At 38.2% G+C, this 24,610-nt stretch overlaps 1 protein-coding gene across 1 annotated transcript in view; it reads right to left on the bottom strand.

Annotated features, from left to right (window-relative positions):
• Nucleotides 1-8,287: 8,287 nt before the first annotated feature.
• The window catches only part of LOC311081645 (uncharacterized protein), a gene marked incomplete at its 3' end in the record, with an annotated part of 56,227 nt that continues 39,904 nt past the window's right edge, over nucleotides 8,288-24,610 (bottom strand). The window contains exons 3-4 of the mRNA XM_084112240.1: nucleotides 11,625-12,069; nucleotides 8,288-8,309 (exon numbers count right to left, since the gene is read on the bottom strand). Of these exons, the coding sequence (XP_083968366.1) occupies nucleotides 8,288-8,309; nucleotides 11,625-12,069 (467 nt within the window). The remainder of the gene's footprint in view (nucleotides 8,310-11,624; nucleotides 12,070-24,610) is intronic.

The following is a 24,610-nucleotide window of genomic DNA, read 5'->3' as shown; positions in this document are numbered from 1 at the left end:
ATACGTTGCTTATACAAATACATTTTATTTCAACATATTTCAGTCGATTTTTACTCATCTCAGTATAGCAATATAGTTTGCTAAAAGCGGATCATTCATTCAAATTTAAACCGTGTTTTTGCGAGCTGTGGTAAACAGTGAGCATCTCTGCCGTTCATTCATTCACACACAGAAGCGCGATTCACTTGAGAATGAAAAAACTTACTACAGTATTCCTCAGCTCAGCTGGATCCGTTGCTCCTCGAAATACCAGCACTTCTGAGGTACATTTTCCATTATTATTACGATAGTATTATTCATCACAGCGGTGCAAGACGGTGTAAACAAGTACAATAATCTGATTAAACATGATGTGTTTTCTCGAGCTGATATGGGGGCGTTCACAGTTTGAATGGACTGCCTGAGATCATTTGCGTTTGAATAGCGCGCGCTCTCCGTGGGCGGGGACACATTATAAATAATGAGCTGAGATGAGAACGACTGACATCTCTCTCTTTTCGTACAGATTACATAAACAGAGAATAATTGATTTAGTTTTGAATAAGATAATTTAAAAGTACACACTTGAATGATTATAAAGATATATTGCTCATGTCTGGGTGAATAGTATTCGCTGAGTTTTAAGTTTAGAGATGTGCTCAAAAAAAAAAGTTTACTGAGACGGACAGGCAGAAAGCACACCCTGTTTATTTACTTTATTTTACAAAAACACACTAGCTGTGTCCCAAAGTGAAGGCTGCGTCCTTCGAAGGCCGTATTTGAAGGCCGGATGGCCGTATTTGAAGGCCGATTGCGTCACCGCGGCGCGACGAAGGACGTCCCAATTCAAAGGCTGCATCCTTGGAAGGTCGCATTTGAAGGCCGATTGCGTCACCGCACGCGATGAAGGCTGTCCCAATTCAGTTCTGCATCCTCCGAAGGCCGTATTCGAAGGCCGGTTGCGTCATCGCGACGCGACGAAGACTACTCTGATTCAAAAGCGACGCCAAATGCGCACTTCGTTTCCCCGTGAAAGGAAGGATACATAAATGGACACTTAGCGGCCTATCCTACCCTATTCTACCCCATAAGTCATTGCGTGCCGGTGACGACAACATTTATTTATTTATTTTTAAAGGCGGCCAAGACTAGAGATCGGTGGTGGACAGCAAATTCACATTTAAATGTAAGTATTATGTTTTCATTTACTCAAATAGCTATCGAAATCAGGGTTAAAGTTTATTATAAACTTCATCTTAACTCCTTCGTCACCATTGCGTGGCTTCATTTGTCAGGTAGTTTTGGGCAAAACTTGTGGTAATAACGTTATTAGTTTAACGACCTATTTGTAATATTTGCACTAGTCTATCTCACTTGTGTATTATAATAAATATCACTCACCCTATAAAGCCCACAACAATAAGAAAAGCAGTAGGCCTAGATAAGGCAATGGGGTTTCACTTTTATGTGTTTTTGTAGTGCTGTCATGCAAGCTATGTGGTTTTAACCAAATTTGAGTATACAGAAATATTAAGTATATTTTGCATGTCTTGATGTGTCGTATTTTGCAGTGTTAACAATGCACTTAAGATTGCACCCCTGTGTTAAGTACCCCTTTCTGCTTTTTTAGAGCAATTCAGGAAAAAATGGGTCTGGGGTACGTAACTCCCATACAGGCACAAAATTATATATATATATATATATATATATATATATATATATATATATTTATTTATTTATTTATTTATATTTAAGAAAATTAATACACACATCTTTGCTGAAATGTATTGTGCTGTTGTTAACAAGCCATGGTTAATTTGCTCTGCCTTAGGATTGCACGTGTCCTGGGACAGGAGAGGGTGTGAGTGGGAAACCCACTGCTGAAACTGGCCCTGGTTTGTCCTCATGCACAGCAAAATCCCCAGTGTTAAATTAACACTCCTCAGTGTTTATATGTGTCCACACTACAGGGTGTTAAAAATTAACACTGAAGCAGTGTTGAAGTTAATGAGATAATTAAGTTAACACTGAAGCAGTGTTGAAGTTAATGCAATAATTAAGTGATTAATTAAGTGATGATTGGCTATTAGTGGTGACACCTGATGTTAATAAGCAGAATCATTGATGGAAAGAGAAAAAACATTAACAGAAAAAAGAGAAACACAAGAACTACTGACTTCGAGTCATTACACATTGTTGCACTTATTATTACCAGTTTGACTTTATTTCTGTCATACATCGACAAAAGTTCTTGAGATCCAACAGAAGTTTAGACGGTAATATTTTATGGGATTTTTCTTTTCAAGTTACCATTTTGGTGGTCAGTGTTTGCTTTAGTTGGGCTCTTGACCCTTTTCATTTTTTAATATTAGTTTTTCTCTGGTTGCTACAACTCTGTGTTTATAAAGCACATTTGTTACTGCAAGAGAAAACATGACCTGCTCACAATATGTTTTGATGATAAAAACATTATCATGTAGTGTCCTGATTCACTGATGTGAGAGCATATTGACTATATGCTTGATGTCTTGTTTTAGTATTGGTGGTTGTAGCTCTGAGATTCTACAGTTTGAGATCCAACAGCAATATCAAAAATTTTGAAAATACTTTGAGCAAAGAAGTTATTGTGTTTAAACGCACAGACATCAAGAATCAGCATATGAGTCTCAACAATGGTGACAATAAACAAACTAGTGACGAACAGATCAACTCTGAACATCACAAAACAAGCTACTAAAGTCAGAACAAAACAATAGCAAAATAAAAGCCAACAGAAAAAAACAATGAAAATTACAGGACAATTCAGCTGCATAATTTATTCATGCTGCAATGCATGATGTCAGCCATTGATGCATTCTGATTGGTGGCTCCCATCATGCATTGCAACATTAAGCATTTGTTTGATTGTCACCATTGTTGAGATTCATATGTAGATTCTTGATGTCTGTGTGTGATTTTAAATTCTTCAGATCTTTAAAACATTGCTGGAAGTAACTACTGTAGTGAAAAATTAATAAAACAATTAGATAATCAGTTTATAATGCTGGGTGACATCATTGAATCAGGTCACTAGTAATTTCTTAATTGAAACATAACCAGGGCTGAATTTCCAAAAGCATCTTAAGCCTAACTTGATTGCAGACCAACTGCAACAAATGGTCTATACGATCAAATTAGGCTTGCAATGTTTTCAGGAAACACAGCCCAAATCATAGCTTCTCTTACCACAACACATATGCTCTATAAGCACAGAGTTGGAGCAGCCAGAGAAATACTAATGTTAAAAAGTAAAGGGTCAAGAGCCCAACTAAAGCAACCACTGGTCACCATAATGGTGACATGAAACGAAACATTCCATAAAACATTACCATCTAAACTTCTGTTAAATCTAAATAAGGCCGTGTGTAGATGTATGACAGAAATAAAGTCAAACTGGTAAAATAATAAGTGCAATAATGGCTCGAAGTCAGTAGTTCTTGTGTTTCTCTTTTTTCTGTTCTTGTTTCTCTTTCCTTCAGTGAGTCTGCTTGTTATCATCAGGTGTCACCACTAATGGCCAATCATCACTTAATTAATCACTTAATTATCTCATTAACTTCAACACTGCTTCAGTGTTAATTTTTAACACCCTGTAGTGTGGACACATATAAACACTGAGGAGTGTTAATTTAACACTGGGGATTTTGCTGTGTGGATGAGGTGTTGGGACAAAGGCATTGCACCAACCCCGCTGTCCTCATTGCCTCAATCCCTGAGGACAGACCAGGGCCGAGTTCAGCAGTGTGTGACCAAGAAGAGGAGCAGCCAGAGGCAGCAGCAGCACCACGAGGAAGGCGAGACAGAGAGGACGAGTTTTTGGACTTGATTAGAGAAGACGCTGCAGAGGCGAGGAGAGCACAGGAGAGGATGGACAGGCTGTTTTCTCTTCTTGAAAGAATATATATATATATATATATATATATTCTTCTTTAACTTTTTTTTCACTTATATTTTTTTAAAGGAAAAAAAATTCTGTACATTTATATATTTTTATGCAAATTTTTATGCAACTTTAAATGTGTAAATAAAAGAGAATTCATTGCTCTGGACATTGTTTATTTTTGTAATGACAGTCATAATTTCTACATGAAACAAATTCTTCTATACCTTTTTTTCCCCCCCAACTATTTACAACATACGTTAAACATATCAAAATCAACATAAACATTTAAATTTACAGTAAATAAAAAAGAAAAAAATTATTTAGACTTTTATTCAGCTGAGTGGGAGACCCTGGTGTGCCGCTGGACCGGGATGGGACCACAATAGAGACCCTGGTAAGGCCTCCTGCTGGTGGGACATCATCTGGGATGGTCTCCAGAGTGTTTGAGTGCATATTTCCACTATCCACTAAGTTGTCTACCAACAGGTTTGCAGGGCTGACTCATGGAATAAATAATGAGATACTTTATTACACTAAAGTACTTTTAATAACCACTAATACCGAATTGGGGAAAAACTACTAGTCATATATTTCAAACCTTAGTAAAGCAAAATTATCTTGCATACTCTAATGTACTTAAGGTATCAAGAGTAAAAGTAAAGGAATTTTGCAGGGAAAAAACCTTGTCAGGGTTTTAATGATGTTTTGCAATTATATTACTGCATATGTTGCATTTTACTTCTGAATATTTTCAAGGTTGATACATTTAAAATATATACTTTTGTGTAGTTTAATGTAAAACAATGCATCATATTGTAAAATAAGATTTTTTAAAATTTTGTAGTGTTGCTGTCGTGTGGGAAAATTACTTTGAGTATTAACGAAGTATGTAGTTCCTTACATACCACCACTGGTTATTTTGAAAATTAAAGTAACAAAATGTAGGCCTATTGTAACAATATTAACAAATTGTCGCTAACTACAGCTCCGTCTCATTTCAAAGGGCGCATCTGAAGCGCTCGGAGCGGTCTAGCCTACGGACGATTGTTCTTGTCGCCTAGCAACAGTGACTGACAGCTGCCGATGACGAGCGGGAGTAACATTCACACTGGACTTTTTATATTCAACTGGGTTTTATATTCAAATAGGGTTGAAAACCTGTGTAAATATATTTACCATGGTCCATTTATGTGCATAATAAAAAGAATACACTAGCCTACAAAATCGCATCAAGGTAAGATATAAATGAACATTTGAATCTTCGGCTAAGCCGAAAGTACATGACCTGAAACATCCTTACATATAAAACAAAAATGACAATAGCCAATTCTGGCTCCATAGCTGTTTACTCAATTATATCAAATGAATTATCAGGATGGCAGCATACACTCGCACCGTTGCTTGGCGCCTGGAGAGGTAATCAGGAACACCTGGCTAAGCAATTAGGAAATCCCACGAAGGCTGCATGGTGCGTCCTTCGGAGGACGCATAGGCTGCATCATTTGAAGTCCGCGGCCTTCGAAGGATGCAGTCTTCACATTGGGACACAGCTACTGTTTTTTTTTCGCTTGTAAGTGGACACATAAAAAAGTAGACATTTAACAGTTTATTTTTTCACATTTCTTAAGTCTGTTTGATGAGGTGTGAACGTACAGTAAGTGCAAGCTTATCTGTCCTCTCTGCATATTGACAAAGAGCGGAGCTCCAACCCACACACCCCCACACACACGGAGAGGTGCTGACGGAGTAACGTTTGGTCTCAAGTGTGGTAACAGTTTTTTTAAAACTTCATGCAGACAGCGTTTGCTGCAATATAATATTAATGGCGAGCCGAAAGAAGTCGCAGTGCTGTTGACGTTACACTTCCTCTTACTAGATAAGCAGCCACAACGGTGGTTTCTCTGCCCTGGTGACTGACTGACAGGCAGTCATTTTATTATTGTTACTGTGTGAGCAGTTTTACCAGAGTTTTTTTTTATTTTGATAACTGTTTTGATTCACAATTAAGGTGGAAAATAAAAGCTTTGTGTTTAATGTATTCTTGTTGATGTTGAAATGAATTTTAAAACATATGGTATCGAAACTGAGGTATCGAAATTGGCACCGGATCGAAAGATTCTGAACGATACCCAGCCCTAGTTGCAATACATGACAGTATATCTTGCATCTGGGTTTTCTAAATACATCTTAAGTAAAAGAATAACTAATCATTTTTAAAACAGCAGTGAAGAACACATTGAAAATAAATTTCAGTTTCCTGAACAGTTAAGCTTTTACTTTCCTTCATGAAAGGAAGTAAGCAAAATACAAGAAATACACAAGTGACCATAATATAAAACTCATAAGCATGCACAATGATGTCATTTATATCATGAAAGCAAAATGATATACAAGAATAAAAGTTTTGACATTGTTTTTTGGAGAGGAACTTCGCCTTAGAGTTGATCTGAATCTCACAGTTGAAACTGCCAGTTTTGAAAATTAACTATATTTACAGTAAAAACTTTTGATAATGTTTCTTTGTCATGTCAGTTATGGCTGGTTAATACAGATTTGTTTTCCAAATATTTTATTGCTTGATGCATTATTGTGTTGCATTTGGTGAAGACGCGTCATCAGACCTGAAAATGCTGGACCTGAAGAGGTTCTACTTACTGTGAAAGGTTTTTGAATGTCTGCATAGAGAAGATAAATGATTGAAACGCTTCCCACATACAGTGCAGTGATACGATTTTTCTCCAGTGTGGATCCTCTCATGTGTTTTCAGATTTGCAGACTGACTAAATCTCTTGTCAGTGTGGACACTTTTCATTTCACGTTTGTCTCCAGTGTGAATTCTCTGGTGTTGTTTTAAATCGCTCCCTGTAGTAAAAATCTTTTCACATTCAAAACACGTTCTCTCACACCAGTATGTGTTTTCAGATGAACTTTTAAATGTTCTAGACGTGAAAAACACTGTCAACAAAGGGGCTTTACTTTTGTATGCAATTTTAGGTGCATCTACAGGACTGAAGACCACAAAAATGTTTTTCCGAGACTGAATCTCGTCGCAGTGTGAACACTTGTAAGGTTTCTCTCCAGGGTGAATGTTCATGTGTTCTTTAAAGGTCCACTGTGTAAGAAATTCTCCCATCTAGCGTTGAGATAATATATCGCAATCAACTCTCTCGCGCCACGCAGTTCAAAGTACGTATTACAAGTATGGTAGCCTTCACGAAAGGCGAAAACGCGAAAGGTGGAGCAGCAGGCAGTATATCCTGTACGTCCCTTACCGGCTAAAGTATTTCATGATGGCGCCTGAACATGGAGCATCTTCCACCGTTAATGCATTTATAAATGTACATTTTCAAGCTTACAGAAATACTTGGAATTGATGGTGGTGGTAAATATTCATGAAAAAGGACACGTTTGTGAACGGTCAACACAGATTTTGATAATGAACTACTAAAAACGTTACACACTGGACCTTTAAGGTTCTGATTGTGCGAAATTCTTTCCACACTGATCACATGTGAACGGTTTCTCTCCAGTATGAACTCTCATGTGACGCTCAAGACTTTGCGTGTGTAACTCTTTCCACACTGAGTGCAGGTAAAAGATTTCTTGGCTCTTCTTTTCTTGACATCTTTTTGTTTGGTTTGAGAGCAACTCAAAGGTTTTTCTCCAGTTATGACTTGCTTTTTCTCCTTAACTTCACTAAATTCTTCATTCTCCTCTGAAATAAAAGAAAAAATTATTCATTTTCAGTAACTCATAGAAAATGTGAGAAATGTGAGAAAACTCAGTGAAATGTGAAGGACATAAATGGTGATGTAACACTGATGTAACAGTGGACAGTAAACAATTGCTATACAAAATTTGTCCCTTGAAATTTTCCATGAATGAGGTACATTGATCTTCAAATTAGGGGTAGGGGATCTTCCCAAATTTCATATAACACTCTTATAACAAACAATATCTGAATCATTATATTCCCAATTTTGAGATGTACTATATAGAAAATTCAGACTGGAACAAGTGTATGGACATATCCATTTGCAAAAATGAAAACATTGTATTGCATTAAACACTCAGTTGTCAAAATAGTCAATAAACTAATGGTCGACCGATATTGTTTTGTTTATGGCTGATGCCGATATCTTGAATGGCAGGGTGGTCTATGGCAGATATAATGCCTATATATACTACTGGGTGGTTTAACCAAATATCTTTATCACTATTTCTTTTTTTAGATTCTGTCGGTTTCACGGAATATAATGTTTTTTCACTGAACCTTTATTATGGCTTACTTTGTTGTCAGGGAATGCATGTATGTATGTATCTTTATATATATCCACTGCTCAAAAAAATAAAGGGAACACTAAAATAACACATCTAGATCACATCCTAGATCACATCCTTGAATGTACTGACAACAAAATCACACAAAAATGATCAATGGAAATCAAATTTTTCAACCCAGGGAGGTCTGGATTTGGAGTCACACTCAAAATTAAAGTGGAAAAACACACTACAGGCTGATCCAACTTTGATGTTATGTCCTTAAAACAAGTCAAAATGAGGCTCAGTGGTGTGTGTGGCCTCCACGTGCCTGTATGACCTCCCTACAATGCCTGGGCATGCTCCTAATGAGGTGGCAGATGGTCTCCTGAGGGATCTCCTCCCAGACCTGGACTAAAGCATCTGCCAACTCCTGGACAGTCTGTTGGTGGATGGAGCGAGATGTATGTATATATATATATATATATATATATATATATATATATATATATATATATATATATATGTGTGTGTGTGTGTGTATATATGTGTATATGTATGTATGTATATATATATATATATATATATATATATATATATATATATATATATATATATACACTCACCTAAAGGATTGTTAGGAACACCATACTAATACTGTGTTTGACCCCCTTTCGCCTTCAGAACTGCCTTAATTCTACGTGGCATTGAATCAACAAGGTGCTGAAAGCATTCTTTAGAAATGTTGGCCCATATTGATAGGATAGCATCTTGCAGTTGATGGAGATTTGTGGGATGCACATCCAGGGCACAAAGCTACCGTTCCACCACATCCCAAAGATGCTCTATTGGGTTGAGATCTGGTGACTGTGGGGGCCATTTTAGTACAGTTAACTCATTGTCATGTTCAAGAAACCAATTTGAAATGATTCGAGCTTTGTGACATGGTGCATTATCCTGCTGGAAGTAGCCATCAGAGGATGGGTACATGGCGGTCATAAAGGGATGGACATGGTCAGAAACAATGCTCAGGTAGGCCGTGGCATTTAAACGATGCCCAATTGGCACTAAGGGGCCTAAAGTGTGCCAAGAAAACATCCCCCACACCATTACACCACCACCACCAGCCTGCACAGTGGTAACAAAGCATGATGGATCCATGTTCTCATTCTGTTTACGCCAAATTCTGACACTACCATCTGAATGTCTCAACAGAAATCGAGACTCATCAGACTAGGCAACATTTTTCCAGTCTTCAACTGTCCAATTTTAGTGAGCTCGTGCAAATTGTAGCCTCTTTTTCCTATTTGTAGTGGAGATGAGTGGTACCCGGTGGGGTCTTCTGCTGTTGTAGCCCATCCGCCTCAAGGTTGTGCGTGTTGTGGCTACACAAATGCTTTGCTGCATACCTTGGTTATAACGAGTGGTTATTTCAGTCAAAGTTGCTCTTCTATCAGCTTGAATCAGTCGGCCCATTCTCCTCTGACCTCTAGCATCAACAAGGCATTTTCGCCCACAGGACTGCCGCATACTGGATGTTTTTCCCTTTTCACACCATTCTTTGTAAACCCTAGAAATGGTTGTGTGTGAAAATCCCAGTAACTGAGCAGATTGTGAAATACTCAGACCGGCCCGTCTGGCACCAACAACCATGCCACGCTCAAAATTGCTTAAATCACCTTTCTTTCCCATTCTGACATTCAGTTTGGAGTTCAGGAGATTGTCTTGACCAGGACCACACCCCTAAATGCATTGAAGCAACTGCCATGTGATTGATTGATTAGATAATTTCATTAATGAGAAATTGAACAGGTGTTCCTAATAATCCTTTAGGTGAGTGTATATATATATATATATATATATATATATATATATATATATATACACACACACATTGTAAGAACAAATAAAAATGTATTGTAAAATGTAATCAAATCAGTTCATAAATTTAGCTTTTTATTTTTAATCATTTAAAAAATGTAATCAAAATAAAAATAAATAATAATTAAAAATTATATTAAGTTTGTTTTTACTTTGCACAATTTCTGTAATTTCAATGTAGACCTTTGAGTTTGTGTTGTATTATTAATATCACCATTAATTGAAGTACACTCTAATGTACAATAGTAACATGGTGTGTTCAAGTCATCTTGTAAAGGAGTTGAACGCACATGAACGCCACCACAATGTCATAAACTAACTTACATAGAAGAGACTGTGTTTCTCAACACATAAAGATGAACTACTCACTGTGATTTCAGACTGTGATTGTTTTTCATATGACTGAATATATAAGATAAACAAACAAACCTCTGCATGGATCTTCATGTGTCGATTCAGTTGACTTTTAAAAGCGAAACTCATTCCACACTGATCACACATGTGCGGCTTCTCTCTGCTGTGGATCCTCTCATGTGTTTTCAGCTGTGTTGACACACTGAATCTCTTGTCACAGTGTGAACACTTGTACGGTTTTTCTCCAGTGTGGATCCTCTCATGTCGTTTCAGATTTGATGACTGATTGAATCTCTTGTCACAGTGTGAACACTTGTAAGGTTTTTCTCCAGTGTGAATTCTCTGGTGCAGTTTTAAACATTGTGCTGTAGTAAAAGTCTTCTCACACTCAAAGCACATATGAACTCCTACACCAGTATGAATTCTTTGATGTACTTTTAAACTATACAGAAGTGAAAAACTCTTTCCACATACAGAACATGAATGTGACGACTTCTTCATATGAACCATCAGGTGTGCCTTCAGGTGTGATGCCCAGAGAAATGTTCTGCCGCATTGATCACATGTGTGAAGTTTCTCTCCAGTGTGGATCATCATATGTCGACTAAGACTTGTTTTCAATGTGAAGCTCTTCCCACACTGATCACAAGTGAACGGCTTCTCTCCAGTATGAACTCTCATGTGCTGCTTAAGATTATGTTTGTCTATGAAACTCTTCCCACACTGAGTGCAGGAGAGCGGCTTCTCTCCAGTGTGGATCCTCATGTGTATCTTCAGCTGACTTTTAAAAGAGAAAGTCTTTTCACATTGATCACACGAGGGCGGCTTTTCTCCAGTGTGGATCCTCTCATGTCTTTTCAGATGTGTTGACTGACTGAATCTCTTATCACAGTGTGAACACTTGTAAGGTTTCTCTCCAGTGTGTATCCTCTCATGTGTTTTCAGATTTTCTGATCGACTGAATATCTTGTCACAGTGTGAACACTTGTAAGGTTTTTCTCCAGTGTGAATTATCTGGTGTCGCTTTAATTTGTTTGCTGTAATAAAAGTCTTCCCACACTCAAAGCACATGTACTCTCTCACACCAGTGTGAATTTTTTCATGTCTATGTAAATTTTGCCACTGTGAAAAACTCTTTCCACACACAGAACATGAATGTCGCTTCTCCTTTGTATGAACTGTCAGGTGTCTCTTCAGGTTTGATGACCCAAGAAATGTTTTTCCACACTGATCACATGTGAACGGCTTCTCTCCGGTGTGAACTCTCCTGTGAAGCTCAAGACTTGCTTTGCCTGAAAAACTTTTTCCACACTGAGTGCAAGTTGTAGATTTCTTGGCTCTTCTTTTCTTTAAAAATGTATTTTTAGTCTTTGAGCGACTCACAGGTTTTTCTCCAGGTTTGACATGATGTTTCTCCTTCACTTCACTCAGTTCTTCACTCTCCTCCTTCACTTCACTCAGTTCTTCACTCTCCTCCTTCACTTCACTCAGTTCTTCACTCTCCTCCTTCACTTCCCTCAGTTCTTCACTCTCCTCCTTCACTTCACTCAGTTCTTCACTCTCCTCCTTCACTTCCCTCAGTTCTTCACTCTCCTCCTTCACTTCACTCAGTTCTTCTCTCTCCTCCTCCACTTCACTCAGTTCTTCACTCTCCTCCTTCACTTCCATCAGGTCTGAAATAAAAGAAAATGTTTTAATTTTCAGCATCCATCCATCCATCTTCTCCACTTATCCGGGGCCGGGTCGTGGGGGCAGCAGTCTAAGCAGAGATGCCCAGACTCCCTTCTCCCTAGACACTTCCTCCAGCTCTTCCGGGGGGACACAGAGGCATTCCCAGGCCAGCCGGGAGACAGTACCTCCAGCGTGTCCTAGGTCTTTCCCGAGGTCTCCTCCCGGTGGGAGGCGCCCGGAACACCTTCCCGGGAAGGCGTCCAGGAGGCATCTGCAAAAGATGCCACCTCAGCTGACCCCTTTCGATGTGGAGGAGCAGCGGCTCTACTCTGAGCTCCTCCCAAGTGACCGAGCTTCTCACCCATCTCTAAGGGTGTACTCACACTAGGCACGGTTGCCATGAACCGGGTCCAAGTACGATTGTCCCCCCTCCCCACTCCCCCTCTGGCCTGCACTCACATAGGGTTTCAGCATTCGTGCCGGAGCACGCTTACGTCATTATGGTGCGACGGTTTCGGGATAAACAGGAAGAGCGGCGCTCTCACTGAACACAATGGAGTCCATCGCTCTGTTTACTTTGTGGATAATTTTGAGTTGTTTGGTACCCTTAAATACTGTGCCCGCAGTTTTTTTACCTTGTCTCTACACTGCTCGGTAGTTCTTTGATATCCATGACGAAGAAGATAGTCACAGATTTTTCTAAATATGTCTGAGTTTTTATGCGTTTTGTCCAGCTGTTCTTGTATGCTCTCATCTGCCCAAATTTCCAACAAGCATTGCACCTCTGCCGTAGACCAAAGCGACCCTTTCCCCGCCATGTTGGTTTTGGAGCGTCGCAAAACCGTGATGTCACGCGTCCTGTTCCGTGCTCCAGCACGGTTAGCGCTCACACTGCATGCGAACCGCGCCCGAGTCCAACTGAACCGTGCTCTGGCCCACCTCTTCCAAGCGGGCCAGGGCCGGCTAATCGAGCCGCGCCCGGGCACGGTTCGGAGCACTCACACTAGTCAAACGAACCGCGCTTTGGTGGTCAAACGCACTCGGGCACGGTTCAAACTGGCAATTGTGAGTACACCCTAAGGGATCACCCAGCCACCCTGCGGAGAAAGCTCATTTCGGCCGTCTGTATCCGGGATCTTCTCCTTTCGGTCATGACCCACAGCTCATGACCATAGGTGAGAGTAGGAACATAGATTGACCGGTAAATCGAAAGCTTCGCCTTGCGGCTCAGCTCCTTCTTCACCACGACAGACCGGTACAGCGACCGCATTACTGCAGAAGCTGCACCGATCCGTCTGTCAATCTCCCGTTCCATCCTTCCCTCACTCGTGAACAAGACAAATTTTCAGCTTATCAAAATAATTCAAAGAGCAATATAAAGTGAAAGGACATAAAAGTCTAAGTTGTATTTTCGCTCATACCTTCATGAAACATACACAGATCGTAGAAAATGGCACATCATTATTTACAGCAGATTCTCCCTTTTAAAATATAATCTATTGCGTTGATCACGAGATATTCTTTTGACTCTCCTTGCTTTAGTTTTATAGAGTTATGAGTCTTTACTTTAGTGTATATAACTCGGACAAAACAATTCTAAAAATGTCTTCAGGGCTTAAACGTCTAAATTATTACCGCTGTGTGGAGATTATGATCACAGCAGTTCTGTGTAAACGCACAGATAAAAATAGAGCTTTGTATGGTTGGGAAAATACACACTTTGTATTCTGTTTGTTTCACAGAAGAATAGTTGTACATGTTTTTGAACGCACAGTAGAGCTGGGCGATTTTTTCCCCTAAAAAACTCGATTTACGATTCGATTCGATTTTTTTTTTCCCCATTTAAAACAAAATAACTGCGAACTGTAAATATATTTTAAAAATATATATTTATTGTATTTAATTAAAGTGCATCAACATAAACAAAATTTTGTTTGTCTTTTACGATAGTCACTGTCAGATTACACGATTTTGTCTCCTAAAAATCTTGTCATGTCTGGACAAGAAACATGTCAGACTACACGTTGTTTTACGACCAGTCATCGCGAGAGTGTCTCACACACTCATTCACTCGCACATATAGGCTACACAAGCTCACTCACATAGCCTATACACACACACACACATACACTCACACACACACACACACTCACTCGCACACACACACACTCACTCGCACATACACACTCACTCACATACACGCACTCTCTCTCTCACACACACACACACACACACACACACACACACACACACACACACACACTCTCGCGCAGACACACAGTAACACTCACTCGCGAACACACACTCTCCCTCACTCACTCACTCGCGGCGCCGTCGTCGTGGAGGACCGTTAAAAAATTAAACTTGCTAGTCTTTTTGTCGTGATGTCGTGAAGCATCGAGGGCTGCGCCGCAGGGAGCGTTCTACGGAAACCCTGAAGGAAGATTTGGCGAATGCAAAATGTATTGTACGCTATATAGCAGAGGGGGAGAAAAAAAAAAAATCTAAAAAATCGATTTTTTTGAAAATATGAATCGATTTGACCTACCAACTTGATTTTTAAATCAAATTGATTTTTTTCCCAGCCCTAACGCACAGTAAAGTGTAACACACTATTTTGATCTGTGCGTTTTACAAAGAAATAAGTGCTGAGTCTTTATAACCAACAGGTAATTCATAATCTAGACAGACAAAAACATTAATAATTCTGATAACATGCCAGATGAGATGGACTCGGTAATTGGGATGATCTGTTTATTTTTCTGACAACGTATTAGGGCTGCAAGATTGACAAAATTCATAATTGTCGACTATTCCCTTGAAATGTTTATTGCGTTTATTAATAATGTTTATAATAATTTACATATTTTATGTTTTGAATAGCTTTATACCAGTGGTTCTCAACTCATTTGTCCATGGGACCCACATTCCCCCATAGTCATCAAGCTACAAACCACTTTTTTAGGAATTATATAGGACAATTATAATAAATTAGTTTACACAACAAATTGACACACTCACACACACACACCCCCACACATACACATAAATTGTAAGAATATGACTAATACTGATAAATAAACAGTATCAAAGTTAGTGTGAGAAGAGCCTATAATGTATGATAAATACAAATTTTTCAGTAACGTTAAATCTAATTTTGCTTAAATTAAATAGCATAAAGCTCCGTCAGCCATTCTGGAAAGTTCATACAGTTTTTACTTTATATATACAGTATACAGTGTGCATATATACAGTGAGGAAAATAAGTATTTGAACACCCTGCTATTTTGCAAGTTCTCCCACTTAGAAATCATGGAGGGGTCTGAAATTGTCATCGTAGGTGCATGTCCACTGTGAGAGACATAATCTAAAAAAAAAAATCCAGAAATCACAATGTATGTTTTTTTTTAACTATTTATTTGTATGATACAGCTGCAAATAAGTATTTGAACACCTGAGAAAGTCAATGTTAATATTTGGTACAGTAGCCTTTGTTTGCAATTACAGAGGTCAAACGTTTCCTGTAGTTTATCACCAGGTTTGCACACACTGCAGGAGGGATTTTGGCCCACTCCTCCACACAGATCTTCTCTAGATCAGTCAGGTTTCTGGACTGTCGCTGAGAAACACGGAGTTTGAGCTCCCTCCAAAGATTCTCTATTGGGTTTAGGTCTGGAAACTGGCTAGGCCACGCCAGAACCTTGATATGCTTCTTACAGAGCCACTCCTTGGTTATCCTGGCTGTGTGCTTCGGGTCATTGTCATGATGGAAGACCCAGCCTCGACCCATCTTCAATGCTCTAACTGAGGGAAGGAGGTTGTTTCCCAAAATCTCGCAATACATGGCCCCGGTCATCCTCTCCTTAATACAGTGCAGTCGCCCTGTCCCATGTGCAGAAAAACACCCCTAAAGCATGATGCTACCACCCCCATGCTTCACAGTAGGGATGGTGTTCTTGGGATGGTACTCATCATTCTTCTTCCTCCAAACACGTTTAGTGGAATTATGACCAAAAAGTTCTATTTAGGTCTCATCTGACCACATGACTTTCTCCCATGACTCCTCTGGATCATCCAAATGGTCATTGGCAAACCTAAGACAGGCCTTGATATATGCTGGTTTAAGCAGGGGAACCTTCCGTGCCATGCATGATTTCAAACCATGACGTCTTAGTGTATTACCAACAGTAACCTTGGAAACGGTGGTCCCAGCTCTTTTCAGGTCATTGACCAGCTCCTCCCGTGTAGTTCTGGGCTGATTTCTCACCTTTCTTAGGAACATTGAGACCCCACGAGGTGAGGTCTTGCATGGAGCCCCAGTCCGAGGGAGATTGACAGTCATGTTTAGCTTCTTCCATTTTCTAATGATTGCTCCAACAGTGGACCTTTTTTCACCAAGCTGCTTGGCAATTTCCCCGTAGCCCTTTCCAGCCTTGTGGAGGTGTACAATTTTGTCTCTAGTGTCTTTGGACAGCTCTTTGGTCTTGGCCATGTTAGTAGTTGGATTCTTACTGATTGTATGGGGTGGACAGGTGTCTTTATGCAGCTAACGACCTCAAACAGGTGCATCTAATTTAGGATAATAAATAGAGTGGAGGTGGACATTTTAAAGGCAGACTAACAGGTCTTTGAGGGTCAGAATTCTAGCTGATAGACATGTGTTCAAATACTTATTTGCAGCTGTATCATACAAATAATAGTTAAAAAAATCATACATTGTGATTTCTGGATTTTTTTTTTTTAGATTATGTCTCTCACAGTGGACATGCACCTACGATGACAATTTCAGACCCCTCCATGATTTCCAAGTGGGAGAACTTGCAAAATAGCAGGGTGTTCAAATACTTATTTTCCTCACTGTATACTGTGTATGTATATATATATATATATATATATATATATATATACATACAGTGCAATGCATAAGTGAATACACCCATGCTAAAGTTGACTAAAAAGAGGAATAAAAAATCATATTTTGGAAATTGAACTTAATGCCTTAATTTAAAAAATTAGGAAAAATCCAACCTTTAAGGACACCAATTTTCTTTGTGAATGAATAATGTATCGTAAATAAATAAATGTTCTTCCTTAAAATACATGGTGCATAAGTGAGTACACCCCTATGTTAAATTCCCATAGAGGCAGGCAGATTTTTATTTTTAAGTATTTAAAAAAAAAAAAAATTAGGATACTATGCATCCTGATAAAGTTCCCTTGGCCTTTGGAATTAAAATAGCCCCACATCATCACATAGCCTTCACCATACCTAGAGATTGGCATGATTTTATTTCAGTTAGCCTAAAAGCTAGTTTGATTTGCATTGAGAGATGATCTTATGGAAAGTACCCCATGCCAATCTCTAGGTATGGTGAAGGCTATGTGATGATGTGGGGCTATTTTAAATCCAAAGGCCAAGGGAACTTTATCAGGATGCATAGTATCCTAAAAAATTTTTTAAAAAAATACTTAAAAATAAAAATCTGCCTGCCTCTATGGGAATTTAACATAGGGGTGTACTCACTTATGCACCATGTATTTTAAGGAAGAACATTTATTTATTTACGATACATTATTCATTCACAAAGAAAATTGGTGTCCTTAAAGGTTGGATTTTTCCTAATTTTTTAAATTAAGGCATTAAGTTCAATTTCCAAAATATGATTTTTTATTCCTCTTTTTAGTCAACTTTAGCATGGGTGTATTCACTTATGCATTGCACTGTATATATTAGGGGTGTAACGATACGCATATTCGTATGAACCATTCGGTACGAGTATATATATATTTATATATATATATTAGGCTTGCTACGATAGTCTGTGTTACACAGTCGCAACACCGGTTTCATCACTTGCCCACTGCGGCACCCGCAAAAAAAAAAAAAAAGTTTAAAGCGTTAAAAATATTTAACGCAATTACACAGTATCCGTTTTTTTGTCATCCGGTGACTAGCGTTGTATGATCACGCTCTTATTAATGTGAATGCTTTTAAACCATTAAAGTGCGACGACTAAAGAGGCTATGCTGTAAGTCCTGCCTATTACACACACACACCTCAGTATCGTGTTCTCTTTCAGACTTGAACTTTATTAATGAAACAGAAAATCAGAGGGAATCAATTCTTTAAGGTTTTTTTTTTTTTTTTTTTTACCGGTTGGACGCTCACACGGCTTTCATGGTTTTCAGTTACGTGACTGGTGCGGAGACCTGGAGTGTTATATACATTTTTATTTAGTTTTATTCATATTTTGATTTTGAATTAGTTTTATTTTTAAACTTTCAGCCCATGTTCTCAAGCAGTGAAAAATAGAGGAAAGCGCTACAAGATAGGACCGAGCAGGTAAACAAAGTCTCAACTTTCAAATTTGTTCAGTCAAAGAAAATTAAACAAAAAATAGGCCTACCGTTTTGTGGCTCTTTAATGTGTCAGATTGCCTCAGTTAAAGATAAGTTCAAATCCACTGACATTAATCTACTAACTCTCCTGACTGCTTTGTCGGACAAAAATGGTGGATTTTGATTGGTCAGACTCAGATCGCAAGTCAATAAAACTCCCTGCAAAGGATTAATTGACGCTTATTTAAACACCAGCTTTTTAAGAGCGACGTATTTTTTTTTTTACATTGCTCCCCCCTCTCCCAGCATCATGAATGAATGAAGAATAAACACCAACCTCTTTGTTCTTCAGGATCTTCAGTGTGTTTCATTCTGCAGGGTTTTGGATCTCTCATGTTCTCACTGTCCTCTTTAATAAACTCAGTCTTTACAGATTTCAGCGTTTCCTGATGCATTGCTGCTCGTCTTCACTTGTAGCTGATGGGAATATTCCAGCATTTATTGGAGAATTACAGTGGGAGGAGCTTCACTGATGATGAATTACAGTGGGAGGAGCTGATCTGGCAAAATCCAAAATATATCAGTTACCGAGTTTGTTTTTATGCTCATGGACAGCAGAATATAAACTGTAAAATCTTCCATGTATAAACAATGGTAAGAAAAACAGTTATTATAAGCATAAACAGAAGTAAATCTACAGATTTGTCTCCATCAAATCCCCTCAGTCTGCTGACACCAATGAAATGAGCTTTAAGTGTCAATTTACAGGAGATCTGCAGACATCAGCATAATAAATGAGGTGAAAACAGGAACTATTGTCATGAAATAAAGAGTGTTTTCAGCAGATCTGTTAATATTGATGAGCCTCAGACTATCAACACTCATTCAACAAGCCATTCAGGATCATCAGCAGATCATCTCACTTTATTCTGACTGTTTGCTGTTAGAAACACATTATTTGAGTCAGGATATATGACTATAAAACTATATTGAACTATACTGAAAGACATCTGTATTAAAAGACAATAATGTTATTTTTCACAATATTACACGTAACAATAATGCAAAAAAACGATGACACTCAGGTAAATAACTACCCTACTAAACCATAAAATGTCCATATTAAACTAAACATACTTTAACATTAATAACTATTGCAATAATGTAATTAGATCATTAACGTGTTATAGTTTTGCAGAAACTGACAATGATCATAAAACCTTTATTAAAATAAAGAGCACCACAAAACAATATTGTTTACTATATGAAACTGTATTCATATTTATCTAGGCTATATTAGCATTTATGTATAGGTTTAAAATGTCTCACGTTGCTCACTATTGGCTCAATGTAGGCTATTATTTATAAAGTATTTATCAGTATATGTTGCTGTTTTAACAAATTTGATCTGCCAAAGTTGAAAAACACTTGATATCGAGTGCCATTCCCCTCATAGAACTCAAACTTTGACTTTTGACTTGACATTCAGTAACAGTTCTCACACAAACTTTATTCTCCTCATGCTCGCTGCTGCTGCACTAAATGTTTATTTCAGTAGGAAGACGCCAGAAAAGACGCACAAGTATCGCTGTGATCGATGAAAACAATACAGAAATGAGTCTGTCGCTTAATCAAACTGTATAAAGTGTGTTTGATGGAGTGTAAATATGATAAATACCGTGAACTGCTCTCCTCACCTCAGAAGACTCGACGCTGAAACTCCTACATTTAAAGTGTGATTGCGTCACAGCGGCGCGACGAAGGTCGTCCCAAATCAACAAGTAGCCTATAGGGCATGTCTGGTATTATAGGGCGTTCTCAATACCAAGTGCGCAAACTTCAGTAATTAAAAGTCCGGTAATTCTGCAAATGAACAGCAGCGTTCTTGATCGCGTCACTCAGCTCGCTCTGGTTATCTCGTTAGTATATTTTAGATAACAATAAAAATAAATAAGTTATAAAACACTATTCTGCCTCTTTTCATAAAAAAAAATTAAAAATAAACATAATGCCTACACAAGGTTTAGGCAACGCATACATTGATTATCTTCTCTGAATTTATTTTTAACAACACAAACACAACCTGCCTCTTTTTGTTTTCATTTTAAAAATATGAAACGTTATAACTGAAACGTTTTATTTTATTATACATATAGGCCTACATAAAGTGAAGAGAATGTACATCTATAATAAAATAAATATATAAAATATTTTATATATTTTAAAATAAATGTATTTTTAATATATAAAATAAATGACACAACCATGTCTCTTTTCATTAAATCAGTTTTAAAGAACAATAGGCTAATAGCTAATAATAGCCATTATAAAAGTATAAGTAGCCTAAAAGGTATAAGAAGCTGCTATAAAATAAGAAATAACGCTAACGATTTGTCAAACACATAGGTCAGTCTCAAGTCAAAATTGCCTAAATATATAAAGTTATGAAACTTCACTTTGCCCTCAGCCAAAACAATTTGCCAGGGAACAAATTATAGATTAATGAGACCACAGATCGCCCATTAGATATACACAATACAATACAAATTATATCTCATGTTTAAGATGCAAAGTCATTGCTGTATTAGTCAGTCTAGAAAAATACCCTCAGACTTTATAATTAGAACTCTGTCCCATCATATACCATACCCATACATCTTAAGAAAGATATATCATAAGCCATTGATTTAATTTCCTTTTCGCTTTTTCAACAATAGAATTGAAATGAAGTAAACACCTTTTGTGCTGATCTTTAGTAATGACTATTGAGTAATGAGTCGAATGCTTTATAATAATTATTGAAGAATAAACCCATCATCACTAATCAGTTCTGAATAGCCTATCATCCAAAACTAATCTTATACTATTTTTTACATGCCGATTTTTCATTAATTCAGATTGTGATTAATCAATTATAGAATCCAAAACAGTTCCCTTTCAAAAGCTACAATCGATGCTGAGCTGCTTAGCACATCGGGAACATCTTTAATCGTGAAGGCCCTTATACTGCTTTAGAATCATAGACTGTAAAAAAAGATGGACGACGTCCCTTCGCTTTCTTCCATTGGTGAGAAGTGAAGCCACCAGTGTCCCGATATGGTGCTGACATCTTGGGACCTGAGTCTGTGCAGTAGCGATCATATGTAAAAAATAAAAATGACATCTGTGGCAAAGGGGGCCTGGTTCAGTGGAGTCTGCAATGGGAGAACGAGTCAGGAGATGAACGGTGAGTGAGTGGGTGAAGTACAAAATGAGTAACACCTGTTTCTGATTGCAGTAATTGGCGTGTAGAGGCAGAGATAGAGATAAGAGAGAGATCATGGTAAACTTACATGTGTGTGTCTGTCTATCAGCTGAAGCCGGAAAAGACACAGAGACTGTCATTTTCTGGCTCCAGCTGATAGACAGACACGTGACTTCGCTGTGATCTCTCTCTCGTCTCCGATAACCAGTTTGCTTTTAAACCACAGACCATTTTATACCTTGCCACAGATGTCTTTATTCTTAAGTCTTAATAAAATTGATCTAAAATAGGTGCTTCCAGGATGATAAAGACATCTTTTTTTTTCACGAAGCATTTGCGTCACTTCACAAAATTGAGGTTAAACCACTGGAGTCCAGTGGTGGACAGTAACGAAGTAAATGTAATTCGTTACTGTACTTAAGTAGCTTTTTTGCGTATCTGTAGGCCACTTTACTGAAGTATTTAAATTTGGGTAGACTTTTACTTTAACTCCACTACATTTCAAAGTCAAATATCTTACTTTTTACTCTACTAGATTTTAAAAATCAGTCGTTCCTTTTTATTTATGAGTGGATAAAAACTTAAAGGCAATAAGGGCAGGTTGACTGTATTTCTGTCAGATGTCTACAAAAGTATCTATTGAGAATTAACAGGGGTTTAAACACTCTTTAAAGTGTTTGTAAAACACATTTGCAGCACCATTCATGTGCTGATTGTTGATATCTACGGTGACGCATTGCTGTCACATACATATTATTTTTTCCACTCAATTATACGAGATGTTATATCGTTTTAACAACATCTTTTCTCGTAATAACGAGATCTTATGTCGTTATAACGACATCTTTTTCTCGTAATAACGAGATGCTATGTCGTTGAAACAACATATTTTCTTGGCCTTATAAGGACATGTGTAGTCATGTACAACATATGCCTTTAACCACATAAAACTGATAGCCAATAACATCTACATTCAAAAAGCTGAAGAAATAGGCTGCTTCAGTGATAAAGATCAAATGCTGTACACACCTTATTAATAAACCATACTATCCTACAGAAAAGCAGATGAGCCCAAAATATGAACGCAATGCATTTAATTACACTTTAAAGGGATAGTTCACTTTGAAATTAATTTTTGATATGTTTTAGCTTACCTCAAGGGCATCCAAGATGTAGGTGTCTTTGTTTCCGCAGTAGTTTCAATTTTGATATTTTTAGGTCAAACCGTTCTTGTCTGTCAGTCATATAATGCAGGTCGATGGTCACTGTCTCAAAACACAAGCACAGAGTCCAAATTAAAACAATTCCCCATCGTCCAAATGAAACAATTCCCCATCATAAGTACACATTGATGGCCTAAGACACGAAACGAGCGGTTTTTGTGAGAAAACAGTATTTATATCGTTGTTATCTCTTGAAAACAGCACACGTCCAAATGATCTGACGGCGCGGGCGGGTATAGATATATACATAGATGTCGCCTTGGCTACGGTTTCGTTCCAATGAACTGCAGTAGCGAAGGCGACATCTAGTGTATACATCTATACCCGCCTGCGGGCAGGTATAGATATACACTAGATGTCGCTTGGCTACGGTTTCGTTCCAATGAACTGCAGTAGCCAATGCGGCATCTATGTATATATCTATACCCGCCCGCGCCGTCAGATCATTTGGACGTGTGCTGTTTTCAAGAGATAACAACGATATAAATACTGTTCGTTTTCTCACACAAACCGCTCGTTTCGTGTCTTAGGCCATCAATGTGTACTTATGATGGGGAATTGTTTCATTTGGACGATGGGGAATTGTTTTAATTTGGACTCTGTGCTTGTGTTTTGAGCCAGTGACCATCGACCTGCATTATATGACTGACAGACAAGAACGGTTTGACCTAAAAATATCAAAATTGAAACTACTGCGGAAACAAAGACACCTACATCTTGGATGCCCTTGAGGTAAGCTAAAACATATCAAAAATTAATTTCAAAGTGATCTATCCCTTTAAGCATTTTCCTCCCATAGAAACCCTTTATTATAAAGAAAATAAAGGTGGCTCTTAACATGAAGTTTTATGTAACAAAGTTCGGGAGGAGCACGTTCAGGTAATCAACCAATCAGCACAAGAGGAAGCCGGTATAAATAAAGCCTTTCCTCACCTCTGTCTCATGTCAAGTTTCACAGCTTCCCTCCACCACCCCATCGCCTCACTCTCGGCTGGTTTCTATCCCAGTAAAAGGGGGAGTACTCTGGGTTCGGGCCAAATCCCAGTAAAAGGGGGAGTACTCTGGGTTCGGGCCAAATTCCGAGCTCGGAGCCCTCCCCCGGACAGCATGCCAAATACGCTTAAAATACTTCATTTGATTTCATGTGTGAACTCGTGAAGTGGCTTTGTATAGGAGGATGGCATTGCGGTGCACAGTAAATACTTTAATTGGTATTCAATGCAAAACAAAAATGAAAAATATAAGTAGCCAATAAAATAAACAAATTATTGTGGGATTAATTAGCCCACAAACAATATTTATTTTAAAGGCTACACAAATTTATTTAAAGAAAAACACCAGCGTTGGGCGTTTATCTGTATAGGTGTTTCAGCCGCCCTTTTCAAACTGGTGCAATAAAATGCAACAGAATTTGATTTGTTAAACAAGAAGAGGACTTATCCGTCTGGCATGGCCACTCGCTCTAACGTTAACCAAGATAAATGTTCGCTATTATGAAGCGCATATCCAAGTGTTGGAGTGTGGAGCGCGCACTGCATGACATGGAGGCGCCGGTGCCATCACACGCATTTTCCTATCCAACAATAACTTAAAATACTCCATTTCTGGTCATACAGAAAAGAATAATACATCAGTCGCAACTACTTTTATTTGTGTAAACTCACAACAACAAGAAAATGTTGTGCTTTTGTAAAATAAAAGAAAAAGAACAGGGCGCGCTTTCATGATCTTTGTGAA

Source organism: Abramis brama (genome assembly GCF_963993115.1).
Source record: "Abramis brama genome assembly, chromosome: 1".
NCBI lineage: Eukaryota > Metazoa > Chordata > Actinopteri > Cypriniformes > Leuciscidae > Abramis > Abramis brama.
The sequence above is the reverse complement of the archived record's forward strand: the minus strand, read 5'-3'. Positions and strand labels throughout refer to the sequence as shown.